Source organism: Colossoma macropomum, unplaced genomic scaffold (genome assembly GCF_904425465.1).
Source record: "Colossoma macropomum unplaced genomic scaffold, Colossoma_macropomum, whole genome shotgun sequence".
NCBI lineage: Eukaryota > Metazoa > Chordata > Actinopteri > Characiformes > Serrasalmidae > Colossoma > Colossoma macropomum.
The window spans coordinates 2,828,001-2,849,467 of record NW_023494788.1 but is presented as its reverse complement, the minus strand read 5'-3'; the positions used below and the strand labels follow the sequence as shown (position 1 = coordinate 2,849,467).

General features: G+C 40.3%; 1 protein-coding gene across 4 annotated transcripts in view; it reads left to right on the top strand.

The window, feature by feature from the left end:
* Positions 1 to 21,467, top strand: part of ndrg4 (NDRG family member 4) — a 66,247-nt gene that overhangs the window by 22,761 nt on the left and 22,019 nt on the right. For 2 of the 4 annotated variants that reach the window (XM_036568047.1, XM_036568046.1), the window contains 2 exons: positions 50 to 187; positions 11,517 to 11,555. In XM_036568047.1, the coding sequence (XP_036423940.1) occupies positions 50 to 187; positions 11,517 to 11,555 (177 nt within the window). Of the gene's footprint in view, positions 1 to 49; positions 188 to 11,516; positions 11,556 to 20,051; positions 20,272 to 21,467 lie in introns of those variants that run through there. The other 2 variants (XM_036568049.1, XM_036568048.1) reach the window with 1 other exon arrangement.

The following is a 21,467-nucleotide window of genomic DNA, read 5'->3' as shown; positions in this document are numbered from 1 at the left end:
CTGTTTGGCCTTTTGTTTTCTTTAACACTTTTTATGTGTAATGAGGCAGGCGAGAGGAGTGTGTGTGAATGCACCTCGTGCTCAACCCCACCCCCCCTCAGCACGCCCCGCCCACAGGTGGCACGACATCGCCCGCCATTGGCTCGGTGTGACACGCCGTCGGCGTCGGACCAGTGGGTACATCCTGGTAACTAATGCACAGACCACGCCCACCCCATTCTCCAATAGCATTGCAGTGATGTTGGTCAAATCTCAGTAAATTTAAAGTCATCTTTACACAATTTTCCCTCTTAGTAAGAGTAGGAGTCCTGATCTAGGACCAGATTCCTCTCTAGTTTCCTGTGACTTTATGGACAGGAACAGATCCTAGATCAGCACTCCTACTCTGAGAAGCTTTGGGAATATGGACCCTGATCAGCCAAGACACCGTCTAAGGTTTGCTTTCTTTCACACGCTTAAAAACAAAGGGTGTTTTGAGATGCCATAGAAGAACAACATTTGGTCCCCTAATATATATACACTGATCAGGTATGACATTATGACCACCTCCTTGTTTCTACGCTCATTGTCCATTTTATCAGCTCCACTTACTATATAGGTGCACTTTGTAGTTCTACAGTTACAGACTGTAGTCCATCTGTTTCTCTGCATACTTTGTTAGCCCCCTTTTACCCTGTTCTTCAGTGGTCAGGAGCCCCATGGACCCTCACAGAGCAGGTACTATTTGGGTGGTGTATCATTCTCAGCACTGCAGTGACACTGATGGGGTGGTGCTGTGTTAGTGTGTGTTGTGCTGGTACAAGTGGATCAGACACAGCAGTGCAGCTGGAGTTTTTAAACACCTCAGTGTCACTGCTGGACTGAGAACAGTCCACCAACCAAAAATATCCAGCCAACAGCGTCCTGTGACCACTATGAAGGACTAGAAGATGACAAACACAAACTGTGCAGCAGCAGATGAGCTATCGTCTCTGACTTTACATCTACAAGGTAGACTGACAAGGTAGGAGTGTCTAATAGAGTGGGACAGTGAGTGGACACAGTGTTTAAAAACTCCAGCAGCACTGCTGTGCCTGATCCACTCGCACCAGCGCAACACACACTAATACACCACCAACACAGAGAATGAGAATGACCACCACCCAAATAGTACCTGCTCTGTGAGGGTCCATGGGGGTCCTGACCACTGAAGAACAGGGTAAAAGGGGGCTAACAAAGTATGCAGAGAAACAGATGGACTACAGTCTGTATATATAAATGTAATAATATTTTTGCTTTTTATAGTTTTTGACATAATTTGAAAATGCCTGTTGCCCTTTACATTGTGGGTAAATGAATAATGGACCAAAACAAATGGCCCAAAATGACTTGGAAAAAAGTCTGGTTCCATTGACTGTGGGTAGACCTGAGGAGGGCTGTACACAGGAGATGCCCTCGCAATCTGACAGATTTGGGGCGCTTTTGCAAGGAAGAGTGGGCAAAGATCGGCAAGTCAAGATGTGTCATGCTGATAGACTCCTACCCAAAAAGACTGAATGCTGTCATAAAGTCAAAGGGTACTTCAACAAAGTATCAGTTCAAGGGTGTGCATATTTATGCAACCACATTATTTTTATTTTTCCAGTCTAAAAGATTTCAGTTTGTTTTTCAATGGAATTGTACAGATTATGGGTCACATTGAAGGTGGAAATAAATGTGAAATGATTAATCTTGGTCAGATTTTTTTACGTGACAAAAACCTGGCATTTTAACAGGGATGTGTAGATATACCATATTTATATATATATGTTAACTTTACAGAAGAAGGAAAACCTACTTTACTTTTAATGTAAGTCATTGGAACCAGACTTTCTGCATTGCATAGCCATTCAGAGTGGTGTGGTCATCATAGAGAAACTTACTGATGTTCTTTACAGTGGTGGTGATAGGAACCAGAGGTTGTGATGTCTACAACACAATTATAGCCATTTTATTTGCTATCCAAAACCACCAGTGAACCCACACATGTCTTCTGAGATTTCATATGAAATCCTGATGGTTAAATAGTGGTAAATCTTAAATATTAAGTTTTCTTTGCCGTACAATGATGCATGTATTTCTCAGACATGAAATGCATTAACAAAATCTCTACACGGAAAAAATAAACCTTATCCCTAAAGCAATGTCTCAGACGTCAATCAGTGTATTCATAACCAATTTAATTAATAACTTTCTGTGAGGGAGCTTTTAGAGGTGGACGTCTGGTTCCTATCACCACCACTGTGAACCGTTCTTAAATGTCTCTAGAAAAGAACATTTCAAGCCAAACCACTCTGAATGATTAAATTAGCCATTTGATTATGCAGATATTTTGAAAGGATAAGGGTTCTTCCTAGAACTTTTACATTGTGTGGAGTCTCCTAAACTTTAACAAAAGGTGTATACACTCACACACTTCACTTACAAACATGGTTCTCCAAAGAACCTCCTAAAAGTGGTTCTTCTATGAAGTTGCATCAAGAACCCCTTCGGGCTCCTTAAGAGTGTCGTTTAGCATTGATTGTAGGTTTGGGTGGCTATGAGTTTCCATTACTTGTTAGCTACATTAGCCTTGTACTTCAGCACAAAACTAAAGAAGCAAAATTCAGACACCAACCACGTCTTGGCTAACTGACTATGTTTGAGCCAAGGGGAAAATTCTGTAAATTAGATTTTTAACTGAATGGTCATTTTAAGGCTAGTAAAGAATAGAATGGAAGGAGTGGAGTTAACAGAGCTATTCTCCTTTTATTCATTAAATATATTTGATTTAACTCCACAGAACTGGGTGTTAGAGCAGGGTAAACAGTGGAAAGTCACTTGTGGTTTAATCTTGAAGATGTCCGGCCACTCCAACAAGAGGCTTCATGGGTTTAGATTTACATTTATGGCATTCGGCAGACGCTCTTACTCAGAGCGACTTACAATTTGATCAGTTTTACACAGGCAGGCGAAGGTAGTGTTAGGAGTCTTGCCCAAGGACTCTCATTGGTATAGTGTAGGGTGCTTGCCCAGGCAGGGGATTGAACCCCAGTCTACAGTGTAGAAGGCAGAGGTGTTACCCACTACACTACACTCACAGGAACATTCCTCAGCATTTAAAACAGCATTTAAGTCCAGCTGCCTTGCCCTACTACTAATTCATAATCTGATGGTCTCTAATCTGTGAAAACCTTCTCAGATTTCGCAAGGTAAATGCTAAATTCTGCAGCAGTGGAGTTTGACACCTCTGCTCTAAGGAGACATAACAAATCAGGCCTACAAGAAACATCTTCAAGATTATACCGCAGCTTATCTGATTCTCTATAAATCTCGTTGTGATTGCATTGCGTACTGTCAAGACAGACCTATGTGTTATTCAGACAGAAATAGAGGCATAAATACTCAGTAGATGATCTGTCAGATACTGGAACGTGAATGCCTCTCATGTTTTTCTGTACACATCTCATCAGATACTACAGATGAGTGAGATTTCCCTCAAAATCAGCTTATCTTATTGGCTAACTTTAATCAGACCACCATAAACATGAGAGTAGAAGTTCTTTCTCCAGATCAGACTCGCTTTGTAGCATTTAGCATGTGTGGTAGCGTACAGGCAAGTAGCAATGTGATCATAGACCAGCCAGTGTTTGACTCTGAATTATACACAGCGAATGTGCTCACAGAAGCTGTTAGCACATTAGCAAACAACTGATCAGATGACTGATCCCCTGCTGTGTCATTGGTTTTTGTTCAGGCTAGATTTGGCTAATACTAAACGCTTTGTCAGTTCTGGCTTGAAGCCTGCATCACCATCTACTCCAATGAACAGCAAAAAAGGAGCACATTTTCACTGGCTTTAGTCTGGAGATAAAGCTTTATGTAACACGGCGCCCTCTGTCCCAGCTCTGTGGTACTGCAGTGTGGTGTGAGGCCTCAAACCCGCTGGTCTGACTACAGTGTGGGCTCTTATCTTCTCTCTCTCTGCCAAGACAGAGTGGCTCAGTCTCCCAAAAACAGCTTCCAAAATGGTATTATATACTCGTTTAGAGGTCATTTGAAGTGAAAGGCAGCACTCGCTCTGCCACTTTTGTTTTTTTTTGATGATTTTGGGAAACTGGGTACTGGTCTGCATAACCGCTAATGAAAAAAAAGAAAAATCTAATTTATTGTTTTCCCTTTTATCCCGAATGCAGTCAATCAACCAAGACATTTGGGATCTGAAGTTTCTTTAGTTTTGGTGCTATAGGGCTAATGTAGCCAACAAGTAATAAAAGCTTATTAGCAATTAGCATTGTGTAAACTGCATGACAGTGGACAGAAGGATGGGCAGAATTCAGGCTTCAAGATAACTGCTACATTGGTCCACCTATTGCTGCCTTCAAGTCCTTGTCAGAAGTTCCTACTTATGACTTCAGAGGTCAAAAGTACGACATGATTTTTGCACTGCAAAAAATAGTATCTTGTCAAGTGAAATTATCTTAATTCTAGTCGATATATCTAAGACTTCTTATTTTGACATTTAAGCTTATTAAGATTATTTCAATTATTTCTAGACATTTTTTATGTTTTAAGTGGTTTTAGTAAGTCAATTTATCTCACTATACTGGCAGATAATTTAGCTAGTTTCAAACACATTTCTTAAAACAGATTAGATAGAATATTTTACTTAATAAAATGACTTAAAACAAGTAAAAATGTTTGGAAATAAGTTACATAATCCTAAAATAAGATTCAGACTCAGCAGGAGAAATAAGAAATTACATTTATTGACTAGATTTAAGATAATTTTACTTGACAAGAAACCATTTTTTTCAGTGTGCACAAGGATTTCCGTTGAAACAAGACGGATGCGCTGGGAGTAATGATTTTTTTGTCTTTTTCCTGTCGTCAAAGAGCAAGTTTATTTTGCATTACTGCAATAAAATTAAGAGCAGAGAATGTGCATTAGATGAGTAAAGGTTTTATCCAGTTAGAAGCATCACACATCGTGTATTGTATATTGTTGCTGTTTAAAAAATATAACATGTATCTCCAAAATGGCAACTTTACAGGAGGCTGCAAAAACATTCATACTTTGGAATGTAAGTTAGTGTAAAGATATTTTCTTCCACGCAATTTTGGAACATTTCTATTGTCATGAAATCACACAAAGGGCAGCTGCTGTGTTTAAATGATGTAGAATAAAATGAACGTAAGGCATAAAAAAAGCCTGCAGTGCTTATGTGTAGCTGCTGCAGTAGCTAAAATATATTTGATTTACAAACTGTTTTGCTGCGTCTCGCGGTGACGCTGCTTGACTTATTTCCGGTACCACTGTCTGTTTTCACACATGCGCAGACTGAGAAATCCGAAAGAAATCAGAGTAAGAGTTCACATGCACTGAGAAATCTAATTACTGAGCTAAAATCCAGCCTCTTTATCAGATTTCTAAATCAGATTTCTAGACCTTACTCCGATCTAAGAAATTAGAGCATGCTTACGCGACCATTTGAATAATCAGATAACTGCAGAAATCTGATTATGATCAAATTATTGAGTGCATGTAAATGCACTCATTGTGGTGGCGTTCATGTGTGCTCATCTCGTAACACGACATTTCTGACACGACTTGAAGGCAGAATATGTTCTCAGTCCTGTCTAAGCTAGCCTCAGTGAGCTGATCAGCTAGCTAAACTGTTCTTTTGAGAAGTCAGAGTGTAACTATCAATGCTCAGGACTTGGGAAACTTGTGGCAGTTTCTTGAGGTGAGATGACTCCATTGCTACTGTTTTTAAATGTTAGCATCCTTTTGTCTTTGTTCATAGGTAACATTACATCATATACAGTGTCTGAAACCACATTATAAAGTCTATTAGAGATTACTGAACAAGCAGACAACTTTTCAGACGCCCATCATGTCTTGGCTGATTGACTACATTTGGTGTAAAGGAGGAAAATTGTGTAAATTAGATTTTCTGCTGAGCTTTTCCTTTCTGTTTATAGTCTAATCTGGTATCAGCTTTACTCTGTTGGCTTGAAAGTGACCTGTTTGTGTGACTGCTTGTTTGTGCAATCCATTATTTATCATTCAAAACACACTGGGCATGAATACACATCTCTTATGAGAGTGCCTACTAGGCCTGGTTTTGCTGTTTTGCTTTCAGTACAATGGGGGCCGAGGTGGGGGTTGGGGGGGTGTTGGTCTCTCATGAACAGCAAAATCAGTCATTTCAATATCTGCAGTTTGAAATAACCAATATGACACTTGAGTCATTGTGAGGCTGCTCCTAATGAACAGTGTACATTGATTTCTACATCTAATCTAACCTTTGCTACCTATTCAGATTTACCCCATGTGTTGTTTTTGGATCTCCATTCACAGCAACTAACCTTTACGCTTCCTTTCCCCAGATGTGCAGGAAACATCTGCAGGAATGTTGTCCAAACCAGTTAACATGATCTCATTTTGCACAAATGAGATGGGTTTACAGGGTTGCCAGATTGTGGCTATATATTCCTTCCTAAAAAATGTTCAAAAGCCACCGAAATGCATGACAAACCACCCTAAAAGCACATTTCAAAAACCGTCTATGGTCATTTCAACCATAACGCTAAATAATATAACATTTAAACCAACATGACATCAGTGATCAACTTCTAGGCACCACTGACTTTGATAAAGGGGAAAAATTAGTTTGTGTGCCACTAGATGGTCTTTTAAAAGAACGTGATTATTTTATCCCTGTTATGAAAGACCAAATGTATAATTTTAGGCTGAACTGGCACAAATTCATATTTTATTTTCATTGTTTTTAATTAAATAACTTAAATTTACTTAAATAAATTACTTGTTTATTTCTTATTTAACAGCATTGTATATGATCCATGATCCCATGCAGTCAGAAAGTGAAATAGCAATAATATTGCAAGCAACAAAAGAAGCATAACTATTCTCATACATATTATTAAAACTTGCTTACTTTTAGGCTGTGATAAACAAATCACAGGCCATTCCAGTTTCCAACTATTGCAGAACTATGTGCAGTCAGTAGTGCCAAGTGAACTCGACCATCTATGCTGTGTTAGGCCCGTATGCACATCCACTGCTTCAGTATTAAACTGCTGGGTATGTTAACTGCTGCCGATTTTGAACGATGCTAATGAGCATAGTGACGGCCTCCCCTCAGCAGTGAATACACAGTTGGATGCAAAAGTTTAAAAAATCTTTTGTCAACTTACATATTTTGTAGATTTTCCACTACAGGGAATAAACTTAAATACAACATTTTTGTGTTAATTTTATGTGTATTTATGTGTGTTTATGTGTGTTCTATGTGTACATTTTATATATATTTCATATATATATGTGTGTGTGTATTTGTGTGTGTAGTTTAACATACTGGAAAACAATAAAACATACAAAATACCATGTGCCATAACTTTTGCACAGGCTACATTTATATTTTATGATCCAAAGAATTAGTAATTATGTATTAAAATGTGCAGACGTGTGTTCCCTGTAGAGGAGGTGTTGACTTATTATCACTTATAAAATCAAGAACAATATGTAATTTGACCAGGGGTGCCCAAACATTTGCTTGCCACTGTAATGTCAAGATTTGATAACTGGATGTGATGACTGGGTTGGTTCTATTTAAATTCTAGTTTCATGCAGTTTATACTATTTTAAAAACTATTTCATGGCCAACCAGCCCAAATTTTGTTCACCCGCCAAAGAAATTTTCATGTCAATTCCAGCCAAAATCCCCCAAGTATGTCAGGAAACTGCCCAATCTGGCAACACTGTTGTTATGTGTCGTTAAATGTGTTTCTGTGTTGCTCTTGGATGTCTACTTACACACTAACCGTTACACTTCCTTACCCTGAAATGCAGGAAATGAAATCATTTCTGATAATAATAATAATAGCACTGGGTGTTAATATCATGCTAACTGGGGACCAGATAACTGTTAGCATGATCTTATTTGGGCATGCTGAGAGGTCCTCACTTATGCTAACAGCTAGGATTAGCGGGAAATGACAACCACTTTTTTTTACCTTTGAATGATTCTTTAATCTTCAAGCAGGTGTTCAACAACTGTATCTGCAAAATCAGCCTCATTTAGCAGCTTCAGTTTGTGCTAAATGTTCTTATAGGGCTTGGGAATGTATGTCATGTTGTGCTGCGTTATGGGATCGTTCCGCCATATTGACAGGGTTTGTTCTTTGTTTACATGCTGTAAATACTCACATACACTACAAGAGCTTAACAATATTACTCTTTATAGCGTTTCTTTCAGTCTTATCATACTTCATATTGAATCAAGTGAAAAGGGAGTGTATCTGAACTGACTACAGTGGAATGCTAAACCACTATACAATGATAAAATTAGCCTTATTGATGGACTGGATCCACACAAACTCCCAACAGCGAGTCGAGCAATGATCTTGTTACCTCCGCTTTTATTCATAGACTTTTTCCCAGCTGGTGTGAGGCTTGAGTGCTGTTCCTTTAAGTACTTAAGTAAGTTTTAAGTCACTCAAAGTCCATATACAGTTTACAAATGGTTATTCCCCTCAGCCAAATACACATTTACCTCAGTTACTGCCTTTATTCCCCTCAGCCACCAGCAGATTTACCTCAGTTACTGCCTTTATTCCCCTCAGCCACCAGCAGATTTACCTCAGTTACTACCATATTTCCCTCAGCCACTGCAGATTTACCTCAGTTACTGCCATACTTCCCCTCAGCCACTGCAGATTTACCTCAGTTACTGCCATAATTCCCCTCAGCCAGAGGCAGATTTACCTCAGTTACTGCCATATTTCCTTCAGCCACTGCAGATTTACCTCAGTTACTGCCATAATTCCCCTCAGCCAGAGGCAGATTTACCTCAGTTACTGCCATATTTCCCTCAGCCACCGCAGATTTACCTCAGTTACTGCCATATTTCCCTCAGCCACTGCAGATTTACCTCAGTTACTGCCATATTTCCCTCAGCCACCAGCAGATTTACCTCAGTTACTGCCATAATTCCCCTCAGCCAAATACACATTTACCTCAGTTACTGCCATAATTCCCTCAGCCACTGCAGATTTACCTCAGTTACTGCCATAATTCCCCTCAGTCAAATACACATTTACCTCAGTTACTGCCATAATTCCCTCAGCCACTGCAGATTTACCTCAGTTACTGCCATATTTCCCTCAGCCACCAGCAGATTTACCTCAGTTACTGCCATAATTCCCCTCAGCCAAATACACATTTACCTCAGTTACTGCCATAATTCCCTCAGCCACTGCAGATTTACCTCAGTTACTGCCTTTATTCCCCTCAGCCACTGCAGATTTACCTCAGTTACTGCCATAATTCCCTCAGCCACCAGCAGATTTACCTCAGTTACTGCCATATTTCCCTCAGCCACTGCAGATTTACCTCAGTTACTGCCATAATTCCCTCAGCCACCAGCAGATTTACCTCAGTTACTGCCATATTTCCCTCAGCCACCAGCAGATTTACCTCAGTTACTGCCATACTTCCCCTCAGCCAGAGGCAGATTTACCTCAGTTACTGCCATACTTCCCCTCAGCCAGAGGCAGATTTACCTCAGTTACTACCATATTTCCCTCAGCCACCAGCAGATTTACCTCAGTTACTGCCATACTTCCCCTCAGCCAGAGGCAGATTTACCTCAGTTACTACCATATTTCCCTCAGCCACTGCAGATTTACCTCAGTTACTGCCATAATTCCCTCAGCCACCGCAGATTTACCTCAGTTACTGCCATAATTCCCTTAGCCACTGCAGATTTACCTCAGTTACTGCCATAATTCCCTCAGCCACCAGCAGATTTACCTCAGTTACTGCCATATTTCCCTCAGCCACCAGCAGATTTACCTCAGTTACTGCCATAATTCCCTTAACCACTGCAGATTTACCTCAGTTACTGCCATAATTCCCTCAGCCACCAGCAGATTTACCTCAGTTACTGCCATAATTCCCTTAGCCACTGCAGATTTACCTCAGTTACTGCCATAATTCCCTCAGCCACCAGCAGATTTACCTCAGTTACTGCCATATTTCCCTCAGCCACCAGCAGATTTACCTCAGTTACTGCCATAATTCCCTCAGCCACTGCAGATTTACCTGTTACTGCCATAATTCCCTCAGCCACCAGCAGATTTACCTCAGTTACTGCCATAATTCCCTCAGCCAAAGGCAGATTTACCTCAGTTACTGCCATAATTCCCTCAGCCACCAGCAGATTTACCTCAGTTACTGCCATATTTCCCTTAGCCACTGAAGATTTGCCTCAGTTACTGCCATATTTCCCTCAGCCACCAGCAGATTTACCTCAGTTACTGCCATAATTCCCCTCAGCCAGAGGCAATTTTACCTCAGTTACTGCAATATTTCCCTCAGCCACTGCAGATTTACCTCAGTTACTGCCTTTATTCCCCTCAGCCACCAGCAGATTTACCTCAGTTACTGCCATATTTCCCTCAGCCACTGCAGATTTACCTCAGTTACTGCCATAATTCCCTTAGCCCCTGCAGATTTGCCTCAGTTACTGCCATAATTCCCTCAGCCACCAGCAGATTTACCTCAGTTACTGCCATAATTCCCTCAGCCAAAGGCAGATTTAATTCAGTTACTGCCGTTTATCACGCATCCACTGGCAAATTTCACTCAGTTATCTTTCACTCCCTTTTACTCAGCCAGTGGAGAATTCAACCAGAGAGGATTCATACAGTCTTTGATTTAACTTGGTATATTTCTCTCAGTCTTGGCATATTCCACTGTAGCTTGTTAGCAAACGCTAAGTAGTGCTCTAATGACACTATTACTGTACGGTACAATATTAAGAACCACAAAAACCCATATTAGAACTTATAAATCTTAAATTTACCCTGAAGAGGCAGTCAATCTAAAGTCTTTAAGAGAAACCAACAAGTAAACGCTAATTGTCTGGCAGTTCAGCTAACATTACTAGCTCTGTCACTGCTTACTTCACCTCAGACCTCGTAGCAACATTGTAGCTGGATAACAACCTTTTGACAGTTGTACCGTCAGTGGTAGTAACACACACCTTACCACAATGTTGAGATTTGCTTCTTCTTTGTTCATTAAATGTATAAGATTAGATCAGTAAAATGAGCTGGAGCTTATCTGCACTCTCACTGCAGTGCTTCCTATGTGCCGTTTGACCAGAGCTGTGTCTGAATAGCTGAATAAACCTTCTTCTCTGATCTGTGTTTGATTATGATCTGATCTGTTATCTGTTAGGCATGTAGGTCCACATGTTAGCCATTTCTGCAAACGTATTTAGTGAAGCCATAAGGTCCGCAGGTAAACAGGTAAAATCAAAGAAATCAGGTAGAAAAGTAGGTGTTTTTCAACTATTGTAAACCAGCCTAGACTGATATACCTGCCACAATGGTGGATTGCCCATAAAACACTGCGTTATGACATCACATTGCCAAGCCCTGTAGTTGGCGCCAGACAGTTCTTGACTATTTTTATCTGTCTGTTGCAGGAGAACTGCGAGACCTTCGTACCTGTAGGAGACTGGAAGGTACTGAACACTTTTGGTTCTAATTGCTGTTAGCCTTCAGCCAACTTCAGCCAAGCTGCTACACTGGCCATAAAGCACGTCAGGCCTGCAGCGTTAAGCCAACATGAGAAAGCGATGTTATCACTAAATGTCCCAAGCTCAATTGCAAAATCAATTACTGCTTATTTTCTTGAACAAAATGTTGTGGTGGTCAGAATGTAGGATATGAAGCTAATTTATTGCTGCTTGGCTGATTTATAGTCCCTTTATCTGTATGTGCCACAGAGAAAAATGGAAACTTGAAGAAACAGTTTGACCAAACATGCTAATGTCGCTGACAGTGAATGGAAGCTATTACTTTGAAGGGAAATTCCACTGATTTTCTAAAATTTCTGCAAACTTACCGACTCAGAATTGATTGTGGTAGTGATTACATGACGTTATTACATGAAGTGGTTATGATGTCTGAGACATTTACAATAGTTTTGCAATAAGATTAAGGCCTAAAATGTACATTTTAAAACATATTTATGCCTGATAGGTACTACAGGGTGTTGTAAGGCATAATTTTCCCCAAAGAAAGCTTCATCAGATTTACCATTATTTTACTATCATCAACATTACATATAAAAACTCAGAAGACAGTAATTAAAATACAGCTAGTTTTGGTTGTGGTCTGGTCTATAATTGCGTTGTTGACATTGTTCCTATCTAGACCACTATAAAGAAATCAGTGGTCAGGAGTGGACTATTGATCCAGAGATACAAGCTAAAAAATTCAGATATATCCATTATTATCTTTCCATTATTATTTTCTGTTAAATTATTGGAAAGCCTTGTTGAATATAAGAGACAATGAGTAAAAAGAGAAGCTCAGACTCAAACTAAACACATATATAGATGAACATGAGTGCATGTTTGATAAGCATGTGGTAAGTGTGGCTAGAGTGCCCTCAAGTGGTTAAAGTAAGTAACTGTGACAAGTTTTAATGCCATTATGAAGCTACATTATGAAGTTTTATTCTCATTATACATAAATATATCTGCAAGTTCAGTTATCTAGAGTTGACCATAGATTTTAAGCTGCATGTGTTAAGTTTTGCATCAGTCTTTCATTTGTCTTTTCACTTAATATTTAAATGTTTTTTTAATGAACATACCTATTAATCCAAAATCTTCCTCCTGAACAACACTAATTAAACAGACAATCATGGAAAGATGCTATAAAGGTGTCACATCATGCAGAAAGATAGAGAAGCCTGTGGGAAAGAGTGGATTAAAAAGAGATATGCAAAATTCAGAATTACTGTGGAAGAAGCTGATCATGTACAAATAATTGCATGGACTGCCATTCTGTATAAAGGGCTGCACAATAATAGCTGAAATGAAAACTGCAATTATTTATCACAGTTATTCTGTTGATTCAGAACAAAATAGTGTGTTTAATGCATTTTCAAATTTTAAATCACAATAAATAGACACAAAATAAAAAAATATTAATATGTCATCACTATATGCAACCATATATCGCTGTTGTCGGAAGAAAACCTCATATCTCCAAAATGGTAACTTTACAGGAGAAGGGAAAAACCTTCTTTACTTTCCATGTAAGTGAATGGAACCAAACTTTTTTCCAAGTCATTTTGAACCATTTCTTTTGGTCTGTTCATCAAGAAATTTATACACAAGTTAAAGGGGAACAGGCATTTTTACATTATGTAAAAAACTGAAAAATGCCAAAAATGGAGATACAAGGTTTTGTCCCGACAACAGCGATATATAGGAACTGTATGTGTATAGAAAGTTTTTTTTTTTCTTTTTTTTGCCAGAAATGTGAAAACTAATGTTAGCGAATAAGTTGATGCTACATTATGTAAGATTTGGGGATTTGGAGACCTCTCTGGTGGAAAAGTATAATTGCACGCACTGTACGGAACAACATTTTGTAGCATGGGTTGTGATTCAGCCCACTTTCCCAGGTAGATGAATCTGATGATTTAAAGAGAATTCAAAGAGAACTCAGTCCAAACCTGGTGAAGGAGGCACTTTCCAAAGATGTGAGTGAATTATCCACTACTGTCATCATATCGTCATCAGTGTAATGTTGATTTTGAGATTGAGGCCTAAACATCGAGCCGGACTTTCTTTCTGAGTCTGTATGTGTGACGTTAATATGTAAAGACGTACGAGGTGGTCTGAAAAACTCGACGCCTCTGACTTTCAAATGATTTGCTCAGGTTTTACAGGGCGACTCACAGCAGCGCACGCTCACCATATTTTAGCCTGTTTTTATTCCCCTCACTCAGGAATGATACTGCTTTCATTTCTATCTGGCATGTAAGTAACTTTACATAAAACCATGATCATTATTAACATGTGATTAGTTGTGCAGACCTGCAGCATAGAACTGAAAAATTAACGCAGTCACGATTTGAGTGTCACGAAGAGCATCAGCACCTAGATCTCTCACCCTCTCCCTCTTTTTCTCGCTTTCACTCTTTTCACCTTTCCTTTACACAAACACCTTTGGGGAGAATTTTAAATGAAATCTCCTTTATTTAAAGACTTTAATAAAAACAGTGAACAGAAGTCACACAGGTACAGCTGTTAGTGTTGCTGATGGGAATGATGAGAGAGAGAGAGAGAGATTTTAGTGAGAATCAGACTTACTCATATGACTGAAGATACTTTGCATAAAGTGGAGGAGAGAAAGTGAAAAGAGAGCAATTGATGTTGATAACACTTCACTTTTTGACCTCTACATAACCTCATCATGGCAACTAACGTAAACTCACATAAACATTTATACAGTATTAATCCAATAGGTGTCCTCCAATGTCATAAAGGCTGCTTTTGTCAATTTTGATATCAACACCTACATTATATGGCCAAAAGTATGTGGACACCTGACCATCACACCTATACGAGCTTGTTGGACATCCTATTCCAGAGCCATGAGCTGCTCCCCTTTGCATCTGTACCAGCCACCACACTTCTGAAGTCATTCCACAAGATTTTGGAGTGTGTCTGTGGGAATTTGTCAAAAGAGCATTTGTGAGGTCAAGCGCTGATGTTGGATGAGAGGGCCTTACTCACTTTCAAGTTTCCAGTTCATTCTGTTGGGTTGAGATCAGGGCTCTGTGCAGGCCACTGGAGTTCTTGGCTGAGCTGTTGCTGCTCATAGATGCTTCCGTTTCATGATAATAGCACTTACAGTTGTCTGGGGCAGATCTAGCAGGACAGAAATGTCACAAACTAACTTGTGGCTGAGGTGGCATCCTAAGACAGTGCCATGTTTAACGTCACTGAGCTCTTCAGTACGACCCATTCCACTGCCAATGTTTGTCTATGGAGATTTTATAATTGTTATAATTAGGAGGGGTGTTGACACACTTTTGGCCATATATTGTTGCTTAAATCTTATAAATAACAAAATGAAACTTACTTTACCTAAGGGTAAAGGAAATGCCCACTGTTGTTAAACAGTCTGACTTGGAGAGCTATGTCATATTATCAGCATTATGTGACTGTGACATACATTAAACTACAAAGTTCATCATTTCACCCTTAGAAAGTCTCATGATGCAACCTAATGTTTAAGTGATAGCATAGCAAGAGCAGGCAAGGAAAGCAGAAGAGCGTTTTTAGCTAGACTCACAGTTAGCCATGTTTTTCTTTTGAACTTCTTGGATTGAAGGAGCAGATTTTGTCCATTATTTTGCCTTGCTATTATGAGTGGCTGTCACAACTGATGAGGAACAACGGCTAGCTGCGTAGCAACTACCCATACCATAAACAACGTTTACTAAACGTCTGGATGTATGTAAATTTATCATTTTTTATTGGCTGCTCTCAGCATGGTGATGGGGCCGCACAGCTGGTTATTGAAAGCGCATTGAACATGCGCAGTGTTTTTTAACTGCTTACTTGGTTAGATGGACGCTGACGGGCCCCACACTCACCAAATAAATAATAGGTAGAAATAGGTAGCATACTGGCATTTACACAACAGATACAGGAAAATATTTGGAATGTATTGGACAGCCCTACCATTGTCATATGTAATAAACACGCAACAATGTTAGTTATGAAGAAAAAAATATATGTATTAGTTGTTATACTGAATTACTGATCCTGTCGTGCACTGCTCCACAGACCAGGCCCCACCGGCCCCTAATGTAGAGTCGCCACTGCCTGACACAAATGTTAGCTCAACTTGACGAATGCATCCTTTATGACATATGATGCTTATTTGAATAAGTGTTTATAAATGTTTATTTATACACTGATTATGATGATTATCCTCAGGTTTTGTACAGTAGTATATCATTAAAACTAATAACCGTCCCAGCCCCGTCAGCGGTCTGAACTCCATCCTGACTCTCTTACATAAAACACTTCAGTAAATGGAGCGATCCCTCTTTACCAAACAAACACACTGCGTTATATAACTGCAGTTCACTGCTTTACACTGTTCTGTGTGTGCAGGAATCTAAGTGGCTTGGAACTAAGCTTGTGGGGGTGGCAGAGAGGAGAGAGAGAGAGAGAGAGAGAGAGAGAGAGAGAGAGAGATGCAGACTATGTGTTTATCAGAGATGTGTGAAATGTAACTCCTCTAATCTCTCTTTTCTGCTGTCACACCAAAAACACTCCATACTCAATATGTTCAGCTGCTCATGATGAAAAATCAAATATGTAGTCAATCGAAACATTTAATCATAATTTAACTGACCCTGTCCATCTGCTTAGCAGTCTTAAATGAATGTAGTGCGTCATTAACATTGTCATTAACTGACTGTACGAGAACTGACTGTTCACTTACCATGTAAGATACTAGACCTTGACAAGCACATTTACAAGATAATCAGTGCTCTTCAGTTTATATCAACAGTTTTCTCTTTCAGTTTACTTGCTTTTGGTAGTTATTGAGCTGTGTAATACACTATATAGACAAAAGTGTTGGGACACACCTCCTAATTATTGAGATCAGGTGTTTCAGCCACACCCATTGCTTACAGGTGGATCAAATTTAGCACATAGCCTTGCGGTCTCGATAGACAAACACTGGCAGTAGAATGAGTCGCACTGATGAGCTCATTGACTTTAAATATGGCACTGTCATAGGATGCCACTTCTGCCACAAGTCAGTTTGTGAAGTTTCTGTCCTGCTAGATCTGCCCCAGCCAACTGTAAGTGCTATTATTGTGAAATGGAAGCATCTAGGAGCAGCAACAGCTCAGCCAAGCGGTAGACCACGCAGACTCACAGAGTGGGGCTGCTGAGTGCTGAGTTTCAACTTGCCTCTGGAAGCTACATTAGCAAAAGAACTGTGCATCAGGAGCTTCACGAAATGTGTCTCCATTGCCGAGCAGCTGCACACAAGCCTAAGATCAAAATGCACAATGCCAAATGGGATGGAGTGGTGTGAAGCGCCGCCACTGGACTCTGGAGCAGTGGAAACACATTCTGTGGAGTGATGAATCACGCTTCTCTATCTGTCAGTCTGATGGACGAGTCTGGGTTTGGTGAATGCCAGGAGAACGTTACCTGCCTGACTGCACTGTGCCAGCTGTAAAGTTTGGTGGAGGAGGGATGATGCTATGGGGTTGTTTTTCAGGGGTTGGTCTAGAACCCTTAGTTCCAGTGAAGGGGAATCTTAATGCTTCAGCACAAAGACATTTTGGACAATTGTTTGCTTCCAACTTTGTGGGAACAGTTTGGTGAAGCCCTTTTCTGTTCCAGCATGACTGAGCCCCAGTGCACAAAGCAGCTCCATAAAGGCCTGACTGGGTGAGTTTGGTGTGGAAGAACTTGACTGGTCCTCACAGAGCCCTGACCTCAACCCTATCAAACACCTTTGGGATGAACTAGAATGGAGATTGTGATCCAGGCTTTCTTGTCCATCATCAGTGTCTGACCTCACAAATGCTCTTCTGGATGAATGGGCTAAAATTCCTACAGACACTCTGCAACGTCTTGTAGAAAGCTTCCCAGAAGAGTGGAAGCTGTTACAGCTGCAAAAGGGGGACCAACTCCATATTAATATCTATGGATTTAGAATGGGATGACATAAAAGCTCCTGTGGGTGTAATGTGTAGGTGTCCCAGTACTTTTGTCCATATAGTTTTTGTGGAGATGATGTAAAGTTTGAAGGAAGTAAATTCAGAGCATCACTGTTCTCAGTTTAGCATTAGACACTTTCTCACACAGCTCACTGAGGAATCAGGGAGCTGTGTGTTGTACTGCAGCACCGTCCTCCTCCTAGTGGACATGTGGAGAAGCACGTAGCCTACTAACCGCAGTGCTGATCCGGTCACTGCAGGCAGCTGGCACACAGACAACAACACTGTCCCTATAGAACATAATTCACTCCACAAAGGGACATCCTGTTCCTATACTGAGATCCGTGTCTACTGATCTGAGATCAGCACATTTCATGTACAAAGGTCATTCTATGTTTTACATATGCAGGCATACAAACATAAATATAAATATATATAATAATAAAGGAACAAGACAGATAAAAAAATCTACATAACATCAAAGGTGTGACGTAGTGCTTGTGCTGAGAGTTCAGTCAAAAGCAGAAAGAAAGAAGGAAGAAAGGAATACGTTTAATCTGGATTTAGGATGGCTGGAGTTGTTGCACGTCTGAGCTCATCCAGGAGAGCAATGAGGACATTCATTATTTACCACCGCTGTTACAGTTCTGTCTGAGATGTGGCCTGAAGTGCTTTAGACTGGACTGAGCCGGATCTAAAGGGGAATGTGAATGGACAATAGCGAGGGAGGTTTGTTGGGTGGGTGTGTAGGACAAGGACAGAACCACGTTCAACATCCCTGACCCAGAAACACTGAGAACACAGACCCAGTTAGAGAACAAAACAAACTCACAGTAGACTGACACATCCAGCAGCCAATAGAAGCACAACCAATAGAAAGCTGAGTTGATGACCGATGGGAGGGTGAATTACAGCTAGTAGGAGGCTGAATTTGATGACCAATGGCAGGCTGAATTATAGTCACTAGGAGACTGTGCTGATGATCAATGGGAGGCTGAATTACAGCCAATAGGAGGCTGAATTGATGACCAATGGGAGGCTGAATTACAGTCAATAGGAGGCTGAATTGATGACCAATGGGAGGCTGAATTACAGCCAATAGTAGACCATGTTGATGATCACTGGGAGGCTGAATTACAGCCAATAGGAGGCTGAGTTGATGACCGAAGGGAGGCTGAGCTGATGTCATATAGGAGACTGAGTTGATGTCAAATAGGAGGCAGAGGTGATGTCATATAGGAGGCTGAGGTGATGTCATGTAGGAGGCAGAGGTGATGTCATATAGGAGGCTGAGGTGATGTCATGTAGGAGGCAGAGGTGATGTCATATAGGAGGCTGAGGTGATGTCATGTAGGAGGCTGAGTTGATGTCAAATGGGAGACTGAGTTGATGGCAAACAGGAGGCTGAGATGATGTCATATAGGAGACTGAGTTGATGTCATATAGGAGGCAGAGGTGATGTCATATATAAGGGTTAGGTGATGTCAAATAGGAGGCTGAGCTGATGTCATATAGGAGGCTGAGGTGATGTCATATAGGAGGCAGAGGTAATGTCATGTAGGAGGCTGAGTTGATGTCATATAGGAGGCTGAGGTGATGTCATATATCAGGGTTAGGTGATGTCAAATAGGAGGCTGAGCTGATGTCATATAGGAGGCTTGGGTGATGTCATATAGGAGGCTGAGGTGATGTCAAATAGAAGGCTGAGCTGATGTCAAATAGAAGGCTGAGCTGATGTCATATAGGAGGCTGAGGTGATGTCATATAGGAGGCTGAGTTGAAAACTAATGAAATACTGAGTTGATGATCAATGGGAGGTTCAATTACAGCTAATAGGAGTCTGAGTTGACAGCAAATGGGAAGCTAAATTGACATCCAATACGAGGCTGAGTTAGGAGGCTGAGGTAACATCAGATAGGAGGCAGAGCTGATATCAAATAGGAGGTAGCATTAATAGCAAATTGGAGTCTGAGTTGGCAGCAAATAAGACACTGAGTTGTCGACCAATGAGAGGCTGAATTACAGCTAAAATGAGTGTGAGTTGACAGCAAATAGGAGGCTAAATTAATGTCCAATAGGAGGCTAAGTTGATGGACAACAGGAGGCTGACGGCTTTTTCCTACAAAAAATAAAAATATTGTGTTATTTATGCATTTAAAAATGTAAATAGAATATGTTATATTACCATTGTCATGTGGGCCAATAGGATGCTGAGGTAATGATCAGTAGGTCCAGTAGTAGGTTGAGCCAATGCACTATGATTAAATTCAATATATTGTTATACAGTATATTGTCAACATATTCCAAAACTGTAAGTGGAATATCTGGTAATACATGTTCAGTGTGTTTCTGGGTCAGCTGGAGGCTGTGTTGAAGGGCAAAAGCAGGCTGAGATGATGGCCAATGGAAGGCTGAGTTGTGGTGTAAGGGTGGGCTGGGGGGAGGGGCTTAAGGAGCTTAGCCCCCTGTAGCAGGAGGAGAGGAGACAAAGAATCTGCAGCCGTAGCAACAGCAGCATCAGCAGCATCTCTCTGCGTTTGTTGTCTGGATCCTAATCTGCCCGCCCGGAGAGGACCAGCACAGGTTGCGTCGTCTTGATCGCACTCTTCCTCAACATCCTCATCCTCTGAGCACGCACGCAGTCTAGAGCAGCCATGCCTGAGTGTTGGGACGGGGTGAGTGCCACTGGGCGGGGGGTTGTGGATGTGCGGGAATGCAGTGTCACTGTGTATAGCTGAGCAAAGGGAGGGTCTCTGTTTTGCATAATTGTGAAATACAGGATTTGAATGTGCTTGCATGCGTCTGTGTGTGTTTAAATGTATATGTTTCAAATTATTATATTAATGCTCTGCAAAAAAGAAGAGAATGAAGCTATTTTTAATAAGCATTTATTATAATATAAAAAAGGACAGAGCAAAAGCACACAATACGAACCAGGTAGAATAATATAATAGAATAGGAGACAGTCAAGGGATCAAGAGTGGGTCTGTATCAGCAGTCTATAACCAAAGAAGGAGCAATGATTTGACCTATTTCCTGTTTACAGTGTCATACTGCATGACTAGCTTATGGTTGGAGAATTTTTTATTGTGTACAAAGTCATTGTATTCATGTAAATATCCAAATTCAATTGTTTTAAATAGGAAAAGTAAAGACGCATGCTGTTGTTCTATTAAAATGGAAAAAAAAAAATCACTGAATTTCCACCCAGAACTACAAATTAACCCACAGCAGTGTGTGAGATATGAGTGTGAGTGATGACAGTGAGTGAGTCTGAAACATGATGGAAAGAAATTACTGTGAAAACTGAAGAGTCATGGGTGACATAAAAACATGCTGAATTGGTGCAGAGTCACCCACACACACACACACACACACACACACACACACACACACACACACACACCATGAATCAGCTCAATCAGAAAAACAGACAAACAAATGAACATCAATATTTATAAGCACAAGCATGCGGTGGTCAGGGCTGCTTATATTTATTACATGTTTTGACCCAATGTGTGTGTGTGTGTCAGAAATCTGCATTCAGGGACAAATGTATGACCTTGAGATTAATAGAGAAAGAGAATTACACCAAAGTGCTGCATTGAATTTGCTTGATTTAAATGTATACATTACATTAGACTGACTTGATTCAAATGTGTACATTATTTCCACATTAATAAAATACATTATTACAGCTTAATGCTGTCTTTCAGTTTGCCTAGCTTGGGCAGTGGCTGTTTTAATGCAATCTGTTTTATTCATGCAGAAATGTACACATTTGAACTGCCAGTCTTGCATACAGAAAGACTGGAGTGTATCTTGATTGAAATGAATATGAATAAATACATATTCCTATCATTATGGCATT